The 19145-nt window shown below is 48.1% G+C and overlaps 1 protein-coding gene across 1 annotated transcript in view; it reads right to left on the bottom strand.

The window, feature by feature from the left end:
* The window catches only part of map3k15 (mitogen-activated protein kinase kinase kinase 15), a 148959-nt gene that overhangs the window by 7960 nt on the left and 121854 nt on the right, over positions 1-19145 (bottom strand). Inside the window, exons 24-26 of the mRNA XM_059650384.1 lie at positions 14628-14850; positions 12867-12979; positions 12451-12557 (exon numbers count right to left, since the gene is read on the bottom strand). Coding sequence (XP_059506367.1) covers positions 12451-12557; positions 12867-12979; positions 14628-14850 — 443 coding nt within the window. The remainder of the gene's footprint in view (positions 1-12450; positions 12558-12866; positions 12980-14627; positions 14851-19145) is intronic.

The raw sequence follows: 19145 nt of genomic DNA, 5'->3' as shown, positions 1-19145 counted from the left end.
TCGACAGTCTCGTCCCTCCCGCAGCCACCTCGAGGGCAGCGTGCGGTGGCGCAGAGATTCCGGGCATGCATAAAGGATCGCACTGGCAGAGCCCCTCTCACCACCAGCCAAGCAACGTCCTTGTGCTCGTTTGAAAGTTCTGGCGATGAGGCATTCTGCCAAACAACTTTGGCAGTCTGCGTGGGACCCACACGACACGATCCACCCTCTCCTTTTCCCGAAGGGTCTCGAGGATACTACATGCTGACCACTGCCTGACGGCCTTGGGGTCAAAGGTGTTTCCTTTCAAAATTTCTCCACGAAGGACAGGTGGTACGGAACGGTCCAACTACTCGGAGCGTTCCGCGGCAACGAGGCCAGGCCCATCCTTCGCAACACCGGGGACAGGTAGAACCTCAGTAAGTAGTGACACTTGGTGTTTGCATACTGAGGATCTACGTACAGCTTGATGCAGCCACACACAAAGGTAGCCATCAGGGCGAGGGTGGCGTTCGGTACGCCCTTTCCACCATTTTCCAGGTCTTTGTACATGGTGTCCCTGCGGACCCGGTCCATCCTTGACCCCCAAATGAAGTGGAAGATGGCCCGGATGACCGCAGCGGCGCAGGTCCAGGGAATAGGCCAGGCCTGCGCCACATACAACAGTACCGAAAGCCCCTCGCACCTGACAACCAGGTTCTTACCCGCGATGGAGAGGGACCGGAGGGTCCACCTGCCCAGCTTCTGCTTCAATTTGGTGATACGCTCCTCCCAAGTCTTAGTGCATGCCCCAGCTCCACCAAACCAAACACCCAGCACCTTCAGGTCGACTGTCCTTACGGTGAAGGGGATGAAGGAGCGGTTGTCCCAGTTCCCGAAGAACATGACCTCGCTTTTACCCCTATTGACTTTGGCACCCGAGGCCAGTTCAAACTGGCCGCAGATGTCCAATAGTCTACTCACCGACCGACGATTAGTGCAGAGGACGGCGACATCGTCCATGTACAGGGAGGTCTTGACCTGAAGGCCTCCGCTGCCTTGGATAGTCACGCCCTTCAGGCTCACGTCCTTCCTGATGGAGGCGGCGAAGGACTCCACACAGCACACGAACAAGGCAGGAGAGAGCAGGCAGCCCTGCCTGACTCCAGATCTAACAGGAAAACTGTCTGATTCCCACCCGTTGATCGAGACTGCGCTAACGATGTGGCGTAGAGCAGCCGGATCCAATTGCAGATGCCCTCCCCGAACCCCAATTTGGAGAGGACGTCCCTCATGTAAGCATGAGAGACCCTGTCGAAGGCCTTCTCCTGGTCCAGGATGACGAGGCAGGTGTCCACCTGCCTGTCCTGTACATAGGCGATCGTATCCCTGATGAGCACGAGGCTCTCAGCGATCTTCCTGCCCGGCACAGCACAGGTTTGGTCAGGGTGAATCACTGACTCCAGGACAGACCTGACCTGGTTGGCTATGACCTTGGCCAGGATTTTGTAGTCCACGTTCAAAAGTGAAATGGGACGCCAATTCTTAATTTCTTCCCTCTCCCCCTTCCTCTTGTAAATGAGGGTGATGATGCCCTTCCTCATGGACTTGCACATTTCCCCTGCCCGAAGCGCACTATTGTACACCTCCAGCAGGTCCTGGACGACCAGGCCCCACAGAGCGGAATACAGCTCGACCGGTAAGCCGTCGCTTCCGGGAGTCCTATTCCCCTCCAAGGACTTGAGGGCTCTGGTCAGCTCGTCCAGGGATATCGGCCGGTCCAGCCACTCCCTCGTGCCATCGTCTAAGACCTCCGTGATAGACGACGGGAACGACTCGGAGGCCATGCTGTCCGTGGGCTTCGTGTCGTACAGTCTGGCATAGAAGGATCTGCTGATCCTCAAAATGTCGGGCCGAGACAACGTCACCGAGCCGTCGTCCTCCTTCAGCCGGCTAAGCACAGAGCTCTCTTTGTGCACCTTCTGAAAGAAGAAACGCGAGCATGTCTCGTCCTGCTCCACGGAGCGGACCCTGGACCGGAAGATTATCCGGGAGGCCTCCGCGGCGAAGAGCGAGGCTTGCGGGCCCCTCACCTCGCGGAGGTCCTCCGTGACATCGACCCCCATCAACTGCAGAAGGAGCAGGTTCTGCACCCTTTTCTGGAGTCGCGACAGCTTTCCCCGCCTCTCTCTTGCCTTCTTAACACCCTTGAGGACAAAGAACCTCTTGAGGTTCTCCTTCACCGTCTCCTACCAGTCGCCGGGAGACTCAAAGAGGGGTTTCACGGTTCTCCAACCGGCGTACTCTCTCTTAAGCTCCTCGACGTTCTCTGGGGTCAACAGAGTCGTGTTGAGCTTCCACGTCCCCTTGCCGGCCGGCTGGTTGTCCTGTAAGTGACAGTCGGCTAGCAGGAGGCAGTGGTCAGAGAAGAACACCAGCTCGACGCCGGTGGACCTGACCGAGAACGTCCGTGACACAAACAGGAAGTCTATCCTTGAGCGGATAGACCCGTCTGGCCGCGACCAGGTGTACCTCTGCTGCGCTCCGTCTGCAGGGGTGCTGAAGACGTCGAGCAGCTTGGCGTCCTTCACCGTGCCCATCAGGAATCTGGACGTGACGTCCAGTTGACTCCCCCCACCCGCTGTCCCCACGCCAGATCTTCCATCTGCATCGATGATGCAGTTGAAGTCTCCGCCTAGGATGACCGGCCTGGACGTAGCCAGCAGGGGTGGAAGCCGCTGCAGGATGGCCAACCGCTCACTCTGTACCGCTGGGGCGTACACGTTATCAGCCTCAGGGGAGCGTTCCCATAGGTGATGTCAGCCACTAGGAGGCGCCCCCCACCACCTCCTGAACTTGAGAGATGGTGAAGTTGCGCCCCCGCAGCAGAATAGCCAGGCCCGAGGAGCGACAGTCGTTACCCGCCCGACCAGATCGAAGGCCCACAGGACCAGGCGCCGGACCATTTCCCGTACCTGCCGAGGTGCGGTATCCCGCACTCCTGCAGAAACAGGATGTCCGCCTTGATGGTGGTCAGGTAGGCCAACGTGGACACACATCTTGCGGTTGACTTGACGCTGCGCACATTAATGCTCGCAACTCGCACCCCCATTGTGGGCAGTGACCGCAGTACCCTCCCCAAGTCCAAGGTCCAGCCCCTCCATCTGTCCCTGCATGCCCATTGCCCGGGCTAACTGCTGGACGCTCTCCGGGCTCAGGAAACCGTCGTGCTGCCTTGCGGGTGGCATTCCCCCGTCAGGGGTGCGGAGGCAGGAGGGTCCGGCTCCAGGTAAGGCTGGGGACTCGCTGTTTCCTCCTTCCCGCCTGGAGGCCCCAGGGGGGGCCCTCCAGTGCCCCAGCGGCACGTGACTGGGTGTCGGAGGGAGCCTCAGGACGCCTCCCGTCACCTGGAAGCGTGGTGCTGCTTTCCTTCCCCCTCGAGATCTTTAACTTCTGCTTTGGGTGGGCCCTCTCCGAATCCCCCTCGTCAGAGGAGCTCTTATAGCCCCCCGTAGCTGCCTCTTCCCGCCTGATGGTTGCGGTTCCTGGGCCCGTCGACGCACCTTCCTCCTCTCTTTCCGGACTGTTGTCCACTCCCCTGGGTCGCCTGTTGCCGCCTCCATCAACTCCGGGATGTCGGGGGGGATCGGAGCCTGCAGGGGTGATTTGCTGGCCTCGGGCCCATCCTGCGGGGCTGGGCCCTCCTGCACGGCCTGGCCCTCCTGCACATTAGTGGGGTCCTTGCTGGGCCCTGGTCCCTTCCTCTCCTCCGGGGGGGGGCTGGCCCTGCAATGCCCCTGCCGGCAACCTGGGCGTAGGTGGTCCCCCGCCGCGGGCATGCCCTATAGAGGTGGCCCGCTTCCCCGCAAAGGTTGCAGCTTTTCTCTTGGGGGCAATCCTTTGCAAGGTATCCTTCCTCCCTGCAGTTCCTGCAGATGGTGGCTTTGCAGTCGGCCGCCACGTGACCTGACCTACCACAGGCATGGCAGACTTTAGGTTGCCCTGCATAGGTCAGGTAGCCCCTGCTCCCGCCGATCGCGAAGCTGGACGGTGGGTGTACGACATTTCCGTCCGCGCCCATCCTCAGCGTCACCTTGACCTGCCTCTTACTGGTCCAGATGCCAAAGGGGTCCGTGATGTCAATTAGGTCCCCTTCCACCTTCACATACCTTCCGAGGAAGGTCAGGACATCAACTGCTGGCACATGCGGGTTTTACATGTGTACAGTCACCATACGGCTCCTCTGCGCTGGCAGCACAAACAGCGGGACAGTGGTCAGTACAGAGAGGGGGCCCTCACCTCCTTTCTCCTTGAAAACCTCCAGGAAGCGCTCGCAAAGCTTGGCACTCCTGAAGGTCACGTCGTAAAAACCTCCTCCGGGGAAATCCTGCAGACAGTACATGTCTGCAGCAGCGAACCCGCAGCAGTCCAACAGGACCCTCTTCACGAAGAAGGTGCGGTCCACAGGTGCACCTTCATCCACCTTCTTTACGGAAACGCGGATGGTGTTCCGGACCCCCTGACCTGGGGCACGAGCACTTGCCGCAGCCATCGTTGCAGGTTGGCTGCTCCCCTGAACCAGCGTTAGGCCAAAGCCAGCATTAAGATCCACTGGTTGCAAGGGTGCACAGCCAACCCGACGTCCTCCTTTCACCTCCAAGACAGCACTCTCCTCCTCTCGGTCCACAAGAGAGTTGGTCTTTATTTTGTTCCGGATGTAAGCTGGTTCACTGAGCTGTAAGGTTTGTTCCCAGATGTTTTGTCACCATTCTAGGTAACATCATCAGTGAGCCTCCGGTGAAGCACTGGTGTTATGTCCCGCTTTCTATTTATCTGGTTAGGTTTCCTTGGGTTGGTGATGTCATTTCCTGTGTTGATGTCATTTCCTGTTCTTTTCTCAGGGGATGGTAGATTGGCTCCAAATCAATGCGTTTGTTGATGGAATTCCGGTTGGAATGCCATGCTTCTAGGAATTCTCATGCGTGTCTCTGTTTGGCTTGTCCTAGGATGGATGTGTTGTCCCAATCAAAGTGGTGTCCTTCCTTATCTGTATGTAAGGATACGAGTGATAGTGGGTCATGTCGTTTTGTGGCTAGTTGATGTTCATGTATCCTGGTGGCTAGCTTTCTGCCAGTTTGTCCAATGTAGTGTTTGTCACAGTTCTTGCAAGGTATTTTGTAGATGATCCAGCTCAGCGAGCAAACTCACATCCAGAACTTCAACCTGAGCTACAAATCTTCTCAAAACTCGCTATAGCCAGTAAGGTGATACAAAAAGCAATGGAATTTTAGTACTAACCTGGATAAGACAGAGTGATCATTATGTTCTATTCTAGTAATCAAAATAATACCTGCTTTAATTGTAGAGAATGAGAGCTAAAATCTGTTTTCGTAAGTTTAGAATTTAAATTCAGTTAACCAAGCTGGAAATACATGCAAGTTAAATCGGTAAAAGTGACCATAAATCCTTGTGATACATTGGTTCACTGTTGACTGCAGGTTGTCATTACCTAGTCTGACCCATGTGCAACTCCAGCCTGCTTGACACAGAATTGCCAAGCAAGTGACTATTATCAAAACCATTGAAAATAATCAAAGTAAAGCCAACAAAGACCAGCTGAGTACCACCTTTACACAATCAGTGGGACATCAAGAAAAAAAGCCCTACCTCAGGGAGACTAGTGCATGGCAACAAATTCCAGCTTTTCCAATGATGCCCACGTCCCCAGGCAATGGCAATATAGTACGAATACTAAATATACACATTGCATAGGAGGAGTAAAGAGTGTAAGCAAGAAAATGACGTCATGAAGAGCAGACAGAGGACGAATCAAGTGAGAGGTCAGTACAGGGACAGACAGATTACACTAGAGTGGAGGAATGACAAAAGTCATGAGCAACAGGAAGGATAGAGAAAGAACAGAAGAGAGAAAGAGAAACCAGAGGGAAGAGGAATAAAAGAAAAATGGATAAGGAGATACAGCAGAGAGAGAAAAGATAATGAGTCATGCCCAGCGGACAGGAGAGATAAAAAGACAACAAGAGAAGTAAAGAGAGACAGAAAGAGTTGAATTTTCCACGCTTTTTGTATGTACAAGACATAGCTGGTTAATTTCCCACATAGAGCACGACCACATCTGGCACCTTTACTTGATATGTCCGGGTTTGAGTAAGGTGGAGAGATAAAGATTTCGTTGTATGGGTTGGATTAACTCTTGGGGAAGTTCAAAGCCTATTGGATTGATGGATAGGGCTACCAAGAAGGGAATGTGTACGTTAGGGTTTACTAAGGCTGCTAACAGACTTAGCCTGAAAGTCACTGCTTTAATAGCAAGGGTGGCACAGTGGTTAGCACTGTTGCCTCACAGTGTCATGGACCTGGGTTCAGTTCCAACCTTGGGCAACTGTTTGTGTGGAGTTTGCACATTCTTCCTGTGTCTGTGTTGGCTTCCATTGGGTCATCCGGTTTCCACCCACATTGCAAAGTTAGTGGATTGCTCACAATATCCAGGGATGTGTAAATTGGGTAGGTTTGGGTGGGAAGTTCTTTGTGGAGTCATTGGCAACTTGCTGGGCCAAAGGGCCTGCTTCCATACTGTCAGGAGTATATGAAGTTCAATGAAATGTTGTTTCCTTCCATCTTGCTGTAAAGGGCAAGCATGCAACAGAAATAAAAATCACTGCTATCACACCCAGAGTGGGGCACGGTAACTGTCTCATTCTGGGAGAGATGATGTGAGGGGTTTTGAATCTTCAAAAAGGGCAACAACATCACAAAGTCCCATACAGCCCAGTTGCAAGATAATGACCATGCTGTACGTGAATCTTAAGCATTGATCTACTGTTGCAGTCGAACACCTTGCCCCAAGCACTGTTGACTGCATCTGACAAAAGAATCCCACTAACAACTGTGATGCAGAGTTTTGCAGCTTGCAACGACTGACCCTTGTTAAACTAGCAATTACCTGCACACTCAATACTGTAACCATAGGCAGGTTTGGGTTCCTGGCTGCTTCTGCACCAGGGAGATGGTCCTAGTGCCAACACGTAGCTGCTGTGGCAGAAGTGAGTTTGGGTTCCCAGCAGCGTCTGCCTCCAGCACAGCTTCATGGAGGCAGCGGCGGAGGTGAATTTGGGCCCCAGTACGAGACCCGGTGGCATCAGCAGTGGCTGCATTGGCGAGGGGGACCTGAAACAGACTCATGGCGGTGGCGAAGTTGAGTTTAGGCTGGTGCAGTACCCAGCAGCATCAGTGAGGTACAGTGAGGATTCATAATTAGACAGTGCAGAGATCCCCTGTGGGCATTCCCCTCAGCAATAAGTATACCATTTTGGATACTGCTGGGGGGGATGACCTACCAGAGGAAAGCCATAGTAGTCAGTTCTCTGGCACTGAGCCTGACACTGTGGCAAAGAAGGGAAGGGGGCAGAATAGAAAAGTACTCGTGGTAGGGGACTCGATAGTTAGGGGAATCGACAGGAGATTTTGTGGTCAGGATCGGAATTCCTGGAAGGTATGTTGCCTCCTGGTGCCAGGGTCCGGGACGTCTCCGATCGGGTGTATAAGGTTCTAAAAGGGGAGGGCGAACAGCCAGAAATCGTGTTACATATTGGCACTAATGATATAGCCAGAAAAAGGATTGAGGATGTAAAAAGTGATTTCAGGGAGTTAGGATGGAAGCTGTAAAGCAGGACGAACAGAGTAGTGTTCTCTAGTTTACTACCGGTGCCACGAGATAGCGAGGCGAGGAACAGGGAGCGGGCGCAGCTGAACACGTGGCTACGCAGCTGGTGTAGGAGGGAGGGCTTCAGATATGTAGATAATTGAGATGCCTTCTGGGGAAGGTGGGACCTGTACAAGAAGGACGGGTTGCATCTGAACTGGAAGGGGACCAATGTCCTGGGTGGAAGGTTTGCTCGAGTAGCTCGGGAGGGTTTAAACTAGTATGGCAGGGGGGTGGGAAACTGAGCTGTGTATCGGAGGTGAGAGTAGATGCAGGTGAGGCAGTAGCAAGAGGTAGACCAGCTAGTGGGAAGGATTTTCCTGGGAAGGAACCAAGGGATCAGTTAAAGTGTGTTTGCTTTAATGCAAGGAGTATCAGGAATAAAAGTGATGAACTTAGAGCATGGATCAGTACCTGGTGCTATGATGTTGTGGCCATAACAGAGACATGGGTTTCTCAGGGGCAGGAATGGTTGCTGGATGTTCCAGGGTTTAGAGCATTTAAAAAGAATAGGGAGGGGGGAAAAAGAGGAGGGGGTGTAGCACTACTAATCAGAGAGGGTATCACAGCTACAGAAGCTTCCATTGTCGAGGAAGATCTGCCTACTGAGTCAGTATGGGTGGAAATTAGGAACAGCAAGGGAGTAGTCACCTCGTTAGGGGTTTACTACAGGCCCCCCAATAGCAGCAGGGAGATTGAAGAAAGCATAGGTCGGCAGATTTTGGAAAAGTGTGGACGCAGTAGGGTTGTTGTAATGGGTGACTTTAACTTTCCCAATATTGATTGGAACCTCCTTCAAGCAGAAGACTTGAATGGAGCCGTTTTTGTAAGGTGTGTTCAGGAGGGTTTCCTAACGCAGTACGTTGACAGGCCGACGAGGGGAGAGGCCATTCTAGACTTGGTGCTCGGAAACGAGCCGGGGCAGGTATCAGATCTTGTGGTGGGAGAGCATTTTGGTGATAGTGACCATAACTGCCTCACATTCTACATAGCTATGGAGAAGGAGAGGATTAGGCAAAATGGGAGGATATTTAATTGGGGAAGAGGAAACTATGATGCGATTAGACATGAGTTAGGAAGCATGGACTGGGAGCAGTTGTTCCATGGTAACGGCACTATAGACATGTGGAGACTGTTTAAGGAACAGTTGTTGCGAGTGATGAATAAATATGTCCCTCTGAGACAGGCAAGAAGGGGTAAGATAAAGGAACCTTGGATGACGAGAGCGGTGGAGCTTCTCGTCAAAAGGAAGAAGGTAACTTACATAAGGTAGAGGAAGCTAGGGTCAAGCTCAGCTGTAGAGGATTACAGGCAGGCAAGGAAGGAGCTCAAAAATGGTCTGAGGAGAGCCAGGAGGGGGCACGAGAAAGGCTTGGCAGAACGGATTAGGGAGAACACAAAGGCATTTTACACTTATGTGAGGAATAAGAAAATGGTCAAAAAAAGAGTAGGGCCGATCAGGGATAGCATAGGGAACTTGTGTGTAGAGTCTGAGGAGGTAGGGAAAGCCCTAAATGAGTTTTTTGCTTCTATCTTTACGAAAGAAACGAACTTTGTAGCGAATGAAACCTTTGAAGAGCAGGTGTGCATGCTGGAATGGATAGAGATAGAGGAAGCTGATGTGCTGAAAATTTTGTCAAACATTAAGATTGACAAGTTGCCAGGCCCGGACCAGATTTGTCCTCAGCTGCTTTGGGAAACGAGAAATGCAATTGCTTCGCCACTTGCGAAGATCTTTGCATCCTCGCTCTCCAATGGAGTTGTACCTGAGGACTGGAGAGAGGCAAATGTAATTCCTCTCTTCAAGAAAGGAAAAGGGAAATCCCCGGCAATTACAGACCAGTAAGTCTCACGTCTGTCGTCTGCAACGTGTTAGAAAGGATTCTGAGGGATAGGATTTATGACCATCTGGAAGAGCATGGCTTGATTAAATGCAGTCAACACGGCTTTGTGAGGGGCAGGTCATGCCTCACAAACCTTATCGAGTTCTTTGAGGATGTGACTAGAAAAGTTGATGAGGGTCGAGCTGTGGATGTGGTGTATATGGACTTCAGCAAGGCATTTGATAAGGTTCCCCATGGTAGGCTCATTCAGAAGGTCAGGAGGAATGGGATACAGGGGAACGTAGCTGTCTGGATACAGAATTGGCTGGCCAACAGAAGACAGCGAGTGGTAGTAGAAGGAAAATATTCTGCCTGGAAGTCAGTGGTGAGTGGTGTTCCACAGGGCTCTGTCCTTGGGCCTCTACTGTTTGTAATTTTTATGAATGACTTGGATGAGGGGATTGAAGGATGGGTCAGCAAGTATGCAGACGACACGAAGGTTGGAGGTGTCGTTGACAGTATAGAGGGCTGTTGTAGGCTGCAGCGGGACATTGACAGGATGCAGAGATGGGCTGAGAGGTGGCAGATGGAGTTCAACCTGGATAAATGCGAGGTGATGCATTTTGGAAGGTCGAACTTGAAAGCTGAGTACAGGATTAAGGATAGGATTCTTGACAGTGTGGACGAACAGAGGGATCTTGGTGTGCAGATACATAGATCCCTTAAAATGGCCACCCAAGTGGACAGGGTTGTTAAGAAAGCATATGGTGTTTTGGCTTTCATTAACAGGGGTATTGAATTTAAGAGTCGTGAGATCTTGTTGCAGCTCTGTAAAACTTTGGTTAGACCGCACTTGGGATACTGCGTCCAGTTCTGGTCACCCTATTATAGAAAAGATGTGGATGCTTTGGAGAGGGTTCAGAGGAGGTTTACCAGGATGCTGCCCGGACTGGAGGGCTTATCTTATGAAGAGAGGTTGACTGAGCTCGGTCTCTTTTCATTGGAGAAAAGGAGGAGGAGAGGGGACCTAATTGAGGTATACAAGATAATGAGAGGCATAGATAGAGTTGATAGCCAGAGACTATTTCCCAGGGAAGAAATGGCTAGCACGAGGGCTCATAGTTTTAAGCTGGTTGGAGGAAAGTATAGAGGGGATGTCAGAGGCGGGTTCTTTACACAGAGAGTTGTGAGAGCATGGAATGCGTTGCCAGCAGCAGTTGTGGAAGCAAGGTCATTGGGGTCATTTAAGAGACTGCTGGACATGCATATGGTCACAGAAATTTGAGGGTGCATATATGAGGATCAATTGTCAGCACAACATTGTGGGCTGAAGGGCCTGTTCTGTGCTGTACTGTTCTATGTTCTATGTTCTATAATGTTTAGGGCATCGGTGGAGGCAACATGCTGTCAAAGAGTGGTACTTTCATTCCAGTGGCGTGGCGAAGAGGATTTGTGGCTGGCCAACAGACCCATGGCAGAGCACTTAACAATAAGGACTATGAAGCTGAAGAGAGAGTAGGAGCCGCAGATGCTGGAGAATCTGAGATAACAAGGCATAGAGCTGGATGAACACAGCAGGCCAAGCAGCATCAGAGGAGCAGGAAAGCTGACGTTTTGGGTCCAGACCCTTCTGAAGAAGAGTCTTGGCCCGAAATGTCAGCCTTCCTGCTCCTCTGATGCTGCTTGGCCTGCTGCGTTCATCCAGCTCTATGCCTTGTTATCTCTATAAAGCTGAACACATTTTTTTTGCCTTTATTCTCCATGTTTTGGTTTATTTTTCTGTGTTTTTAGACGGCGCTGGTAAGTGGTAACACTACACAACACTTTTCACTGCATTTTGTAGCATAACACACATGACAACAAATGAACCAAATTTAAAATGTCAAAGTTCATAAGTCACTGAAGGCTAACGTGCAAGCACAGCAAAAAATTAGGACAGCAAATGGCATGTGGCCTTTATTACAACAGGAATTGAGTAAAGAAGTCATGCTGCATCTGTACTGAGCCTTGGCAAAACCGCATTTTGGGTATTGTGTTCACTTAACCAAGGAAGGATAGTTATTTCAGTCAACCTGTTCAGACATGTTATGCTACATGTCTGGGGCAAGTGGATCCGGAACCAAGACCTCTTGGCCCTGATGTTGAGACACTATCACTGCACCACAACACTCCCTAAGAAAGTATATGCTTGTTATGCAATGAAGACCCACCAAGCTAAATTCTGGGATGGCGGGATTGTCTCTTGAGGGGCGATTGGGGAGAACAGGCCTGTATTCTGTGGCCTTTAGAAAGATGTGACCTCAGTGAGACATGAAAATACTCACAGAATTCGGCAACGTCGATACAGGAAGGACGTCTTCCCTGGCTGAGGGAGGGGTGCTGAACCACAGGGCAGTGTCAGAATAAGAGGCTTTAAGACATTTAGAACCGGGAAGAGGAGGAATTTCCTTATTAAGCCTATGGTGAATCTTTCAAATTCTCTACCCCACAGGCCAGCAGAGGCTTATTCATCAAGTATGTATCAATAGATTTCTAGATGAGAGACATTAAGATATATTGGATCATGCAGGAAAATGGTACGGAGATAGAAGATCAGCTGTTACAGACATACACCAGGGAGAGGTGGAATACGTATTTTCTTCCTGTGAAAAAGGTAGAAGAAATGGAGGGAGAGAGAAGGGTGAGATAAACAAAGAGAAACCCAAAAGAAGGAAGGGGAAGACAGAATATAAATGAAGCCTGGAGAAGAAATAAGGAAAGATTAATGGAAATAAATGAAAAACAAGAAGATGACAAATTATTAATACCATTAAAAAACTCTTCTCTGCCCAAATCCAAGAATCCACAGCAAAAACAGTAATAAGTCATTGGGTTAAACAACTGTCCATTGACTAGAAACAGTTTTGAATTTTTAATCAATTTGGCATCAGAGATACTAGCCATTACCCTGTTTATTGTATATAGATCTGCTCCCTGTTCTTGCAGCCATTCAGTGAGCTCTTGATCCACTCTGTTATGTTCAGGAGGGTTTTGTACTGAAGCAACTGAGATATCTATGAATGGAGAAGACAATGCAGTCAGCACTGTTCTATAATAGTGAGCTAAAAGAAGAATCAGCTGAGATGGACAAAATAAATGATGAAACATTTCAAAAAAAAAGTTACAGCCAGTTTTGCACGAATTTAAACATACATAGATGTGTTTTGGCTAATGGGAGTGGTTAAACAATAAATTCTAGTGTGTTTGGGCTGCACATTCCCTTCAGTACAATCTAAAAGATCTAGAGGAGGAAGATAATCTGCAGTGGGCAGTTTCTTGAGTGGCACCCATCTACCATCTTCATTTTCAATTTATTTCATTACCTGTTGGTTTGGATTTTAACTGGAGAAAATACATATCCTGCTGCATCTGTTCAACTGTTTGTTGAAGAAGCTTCTGATACTCTTTTTCCTTCCGGACCAAGTCTTCCAAAAGCCTACAGGGTCACAATGAGATCATCTCACAAATTAACAAGCAACACAAAGTTGTGTTTATATGGTGTATTTCATGATCCCAAGATGTTCAAAGGCCTTCTACAGTCCATGAGGTACATTTTAAATATGGTCACTAGTGTCACATAGCAAAGCTGCAAGAGACAGCTTCATTATCATCAATTATGTACAACATAGCTTTCACCCGTTTTCCTTATCTATGGTTGAAAAAAACAGACAATATTAACAGGCAGTGAGTTAACACACAGTATTTAAGTGTGTTCAGATTACATGATAACCAATAGGATAAACAATTTACAATCTTGAAATTTGGAAACAGCTTTGAATTAATGCTATGATAATAAAATGTGAGGCTGGATGAACACAGCAGGCCAAGCAGCATCTCAGGAGCACAGCTGCTTGGCCTGCTGTGTTCATCCAGCCTCACATTTTATTATCTTGGAATCTCCAGTTCCCATTATCTTTGAATTAATGCTATAGTCCTTTTGTTTGTAATTAGATCTTGTAGGCATAATGATAGGGGAGATTCTTACCAACTTTTGAAGATTGCTAAAGGAGGATGAGCATTCAGTTGCTTGTAAATTCAACTGGCTAAGGATTGACTGTACATCTAAATTATATTCAGGTGTCTTTAACAATCTCAAGATATCCCCGAAGTCAAAGTTATTGTTTAAATGAGTCCCCTTCGTAATTTTGAAATGTAACAGAGTACCTGCACAAGATCCCAGAAGCTACAGTGAAATACATCAGCAGATCATTACCTTTCGGTATTAGTTGAGCAATACATAGTTGCAAGAGATCTGGGGATCTCCACTGTTCTTCTTCAAAAATGTGCCCTGGGATATTTACTGTCCATCTAAGAGACAGCATCTCTGGAAGACAACACAGTATTGCACTAAAGTGCCAGGTGAAATTTGAACTCACAACCTCCCGTCTCAAAGTTGTAAGAACCTGCCACTGAGTCTAACACCAAGGTTCAACTTTGCTGCGGTTTTGTAAAAGACTAAAGTTGTAGATGATGGCACCTAGGAGTTTCTACCTCAAGACTCAAGATGCACAAAGGGTCAATACCTGAAATTAAAACAAAGGGCGGCCCGGTGGCTCAGTGGTTAGCACTGCTGCCTCACGGTGCCAGGGACCTGGGTTCAATTCCAGCCTCGGGTGACTGTCGGTGTGGAGTTTGCACATTCTCCCCGTGTCTGTGTGGGTTTCCTCCAGGTGCTCCGGTTTCCTCCCACAGTCCAAGGATGTGCAGGCTAGGTGCATCGGCCATGCTAAATTTCCCATTGTATCCAGGGATGTGTAGATTAGGTGGGTTGCTCTGAGGTTTGGTGTGTATTTGTTGGGCCGAAGGGCTTGTCTCCACACTGTAGGGATTCTATGACTTCTTCTTACAAAAGTGCTGGGGAAGCTCAGGAGGTCAGCAGAGAGAGAAATAGAATTAACAGTTCAAGTCATATCTGACATTTCCTCAGAACTGTGCCAATGGAGAATCACTTTGACTGGAATTGCTAACTCAGTTTCTCTCTCCACAGATGTTGTCAGACCTGTTGAGTTTCTCCAGCAGTTGTTCATTTTATTTCAGATTTCCAGTTATATGTAATATTTTGCTTTCATTTAAAGGCTCAATACCTGTTTGTCTCCAGTCTCAGTTTTCCCAGCTGCACACTCAGAGGATTTTGTAAGTGCTGGAAGTCTTGCGATGTGACTGAACTAAAAGTGTTCACTCTTGGAGTAACAGGAAGGTCCTTGTTTTCACCTTCCTCTTCCTGTTGATACATGGGATGTTCCACCTCATCTGTACCTTTGTCCAGCCCTTCTCCCTCAGAGGCAGTGCCAAAATGAGAGTGTAATTCTAAGCAATCAAATAGCCATTGAAATATTAGTGCCTAAACACTTACAAAACAAACAAAAACCTGGAAGGTGAGATCTGTCATTAACTAGGGCTGTAATTTTAATGGAAACCACTATTTATTTCATGTTCTTCATGATTTTGTGCAAAATGTCCTTTTTCTAATTTAAGATTTGGAGGATGTTGTAGGTGTTGAGTGGGAAGGGAGGGAGAAGATACATAATATTGGGTGAGGATTGTCCGGCTATTATATTGTGGAGTGGGCTTGATGGTGTCTTTGAATTTTTACTGTCTCTCAGTTTTGGCTTGTAAGAGCAATGTTGCCAAGTGGTACAGATAATGTGGGGATTTCCAATACAAGGCGGTTGCCAACTCAGAAAAAAACCCACCATGTTACCTGAGGTCTGCACCCCAAGACAGGTTAGCTTACCTACTTCCGAATACATAGGTCAGCCAACGAGGTAACATCCAGGTGCTGATTACACTTTATGAATAAAGATTGCCTTTTGTATTGTTGCATTGGCATGCTTATACAGGGCCTGAGGGGGAGCTGGATCGGGGCTAGCAGGAGAATTTACATAAGTTGCACTGACTGTGGCAAGTCACTGGATGGGCACCAAAATTGTAGTTTGACTATAGAAAAGGTTGAGAGTAGGGTGGTCCGAAATAAAGTTTCAGGGAAGCAAGATGGTTCCAGCAAGCAAGAAGTTGGATTGAAGTGTATCTACTTCAATGCCAGGAGCGTCCGGAATAAGGTGGGTGAACTTGCAGCATGGGTTAGTACCTGGGACTTCGATGTTGTGGCCATTTTGGAGACATGGATAGAGCAGGGACAGGAATGGTTGCTGCAGGTTCCGGGATTTAGATGTTTCAGTGAGAACAGAGAAGATGGTAAAAGGGGCGGAGGTGTGGCATTGTTGGTCAAGGACAGTATTACAGTTGCAGAAAGGATGTTTGGGGATTCGTCAACTGAGGTAGTATGGGCTGAGGTTAGAAACAGGAAAGGAGAGGTCACCCTGTTGGGAGTTTTCTATAGGCCTCCGAATAGTTCCAGAGATGTAGAGGAAAGGATAGCAAAGATGATTCTCGATAGGAGTGAGAGAGACAGGGCAGTTGTCATGGGGTCTTCAACTTTCCAGATATTGACTGGGAACACTATAGTTTGAGTACTATAGTTGGGTCAGTTTTTGTCCAGAGTGTGCAGGAGGGCTTCCTGACACAGTATGTAGATCGGCCAACAAGGGCGAAGCCACATTAGATTTGGTACTGGGTAATGAGCCCGGTCAGGTGTTAGATTTGGAAGTAGGTGAGCACTTTGGTAATAGCGATCACAATTCTGTTATGTTTACATTAGTGATGGAAAGGGATAGGTGTATACCACTGGGCAAGAGTTATAGCTGGGGAAAAGGCAATTACGATGAGATTAGGCAAGATTTAGGGAGCAGAGAATGGGGAAGGAAACTGCAGGGGATGGGCACATTAGAAATGTGGAGCTTATTCAAGGAAAAGCTCCTGTGTGTCCTAGATAAATATGTACCTGTCAGGCAGGGAGGAAGCTGTAGAGTGCGGGAGCCGTGGTTTACGAAGGAGGTGGAATCTCTGGTCAAGAGGAAGAAGGCGGCTTATGTTAGGATGAGATGTGAAGGCTCAGTTAGGGCACTTGAGGGCTACGAGGTAGCCAGGAAAGACCTAAAGAGAGAGCTCAGAAAAGCCAGGAGGAAACATGAGAAGTTGTTGGCGGATAGGATGAGGGTAAACCCTAAGGCTTTCTATACGTATTTAAGGAATAAAAGAATGACGAAAGTAAGATTAGGCCCAATCAAGGATAGTAGTGGTAAGTTGTGTGTGGAGTCAGATGAGATAGGGGAAGTGCTAAATGAATATTTTTCAACAGTACTCACTCTAGAAAATGACAATGTTGTCGAGGAGAATACTGAGATACAGGCTACTAGATTAGGTGGGATTGAGGTTCACACGGAAGAGGTATTAGAAATCCTTCAGAAGGTGAAGACCCCTGGGCCGGATGGGATTTATCCTCGGATCCTCTGGGAAGCCAGGGAGGAGATTGCAGAGTCTTTGGCATTGATCTTTAACTCATCATTGTCTACAGGAATGGTGCCAGATGACTGGAGGATAGCAAATGTGGTTTCCCCTGCTCAAGAAGGGGGGTAGAGACAACCCTGGTAATTATAGACCAGTGAGCCTTACCTTAGTTGTTGGTAAAATGTTGGAAAAGGTTATAAGGGATAGGATTTATAATCATCTAGAAAAGAATAAATTGATTAGGGATAGTCAGCACGGTTTTGTGAAGGGAAGGTCGTGCCTCACAAACCTTATTGAGTTCTTTGAGAAGGTGACCAAACAGGTAGATGAGAGTAAACCGGTTGATGTGGTGTATATGGATTTCAGCAAGGCGTTCGATAAGGTTCCCCACAATAGGCTATTGTACAAAATGCGGAGGAATGGAATTGTGGGAGATATAGCAGTTTGGATCGGAAATTGGCTTGCTGAAAGAAGACAGAGGGTGGTAATTGATGGGAAATGTTCATCCTGGAGACTAGTTACTAGTGGTGCACCACAAGGGTCGGTGTTGGGTCCACTGCTGTTTGTCATTTTTATAAATGACCTGGGTGAGGGCGTAGAAGGATGGGTTAGTAAATTTGCAGACAACACTAAGGTCGGTGCAGTTGTGGATAGTGACAAAGGATGCTGTAGGTTGCAGAGAGACATAGATAAGCTGCAGAGCTGGGCTGAGAGGTAGCAAATGGAGTTTAATGCAGACAAGTGTGAGGTGATGCACTTTGGTAGGAGTAACCGGAAAGCAAAGTACAGGGCTAACGGTAAGATTCTTGGTAGTGTAGATGAGCAGAGAGATCTCGGTGTCCATGTACACAGATCCTTAAAAGTTGCCACCCAGGTTGACAGGGCTGTTAAGAAGGCATACAGTGTTTTGGCTTTTATTAATAGAGGGATCGAGTCCCGGAACCAAGAGGTTATGCTACAGCTGTACAAAACTCTGGTGCGGCCGCACTTGGAGTATTGTGTACAGTTCTGGTCACCGCATTATAAGAAGGATGTGGAAGCTTTGGAAAGGGTGCAGAGGAGATTTACTAGGATGTTGCCTGGTATGGAGGGAAGGTCTTACAAGGAAAGGCTGAGGGACTTGAGGCTGTTTTCATTAGAGAGAAGAAGGTTGAGAGGTGACTTAATTGAAACATATAAAATAATCAGAGGGTTAGGTAGGGTGGATAGGGAGAGCCTTTTTCCTCGGATGGTGACGGCGAGCACGAGGGGGCATAGCTTTAAATTGAGGGGTGAAAGATATAGGACAGATGTCAGAGGTAGTTTCTTTACTCAGACGGTAGTAAGGGAATGGAACGCTTTGCCTGCAACGATAGTAGATTTGCCAACTTTAGGTACATTTAAGTTGTCATTGGATGAGCATATGGACGTACATGGAATAGTGTAGGTTAGATGGGCTTGAGATCGGTATGACAGGTCAGCACAACATCAAGGGCCGAAGGGCCTGTACTGTGCTGTAATGTTCTATGTTCTATCTTGGTCATGAACAGCGAAGGGGCCCTGAATATGCAACCATTATGAACACAGCATCAGTTGGCCTCATGAATATTTGCTGTAGACACTGGTAAAGTCAGCAAGAGAAGACATCAGTGGGTTCAATCTCAGCATTACTCCACGAGACTGCAGCCATTTTCCAAGATTGCAATGTTTAGGTCTACCATATTCACTTTGGTACAAACGGTCACGGTCATATGTTACTGGCTGTTTTCAAAAACCTATTTTAGTTTTCATTGCCAAGGGACATGCTGATAAAAGGTTCGACTAGATGCATGACAATCAATCAATCTGTATGATTCTCATTCTGACTTTGGAGGCTAGGCAAAATGGGAAACTATGTTCAACTCAAACATCCAAAATTCTGCTACTTCTGATTGGAATTCTATTTATTTTCTAATGAACTTATTTAGACTTGTTATGAGATGTGAGCTCAGACCTCCAGAGGTCAAGACACTACCCACTGCACACACAACAACCCTACTGATCGGTAATCTACTGACAAGGCGGTAAATTCACATGGGCTTCCATTGATGTTGCTGTCTCAGCACAATTACGAAGAAGAAATGCGGCTTCATGGATAACTGGCCCCAAGATTCAAATAGCACAGTAACCTATTCTTTCACTGTAGGATGCAGACTTCAATTTTACCATTATTGGGGTTCAAAATTTTGTAAGTTACGTGGTATATTTGTGGAATGCTGAAAGCATGGATTGTGATA

The sequence above is a fragment of the Stegostoma tigrinum genome, chromosome 12 (assembly GCF_030684315.1).
Source record: "Stegostoma tigrinum isolate sSteTig4 chromosome 12, sSteTig4.hap1, whole genome shotgun sequence".
NCBI classification, from domain to species: domain Eukaryota; kingdom Metazoa; phylum Chordata; class Chondrichthyes; order Orectolobiformes; family Stegostomatidae; genus Stegostoma; species Stegostoma tigrinum.
Note: the sequence above shows the minus strand (reverse complement) of the source record. Positions and strands in the feature narration are given on the sequence as shown.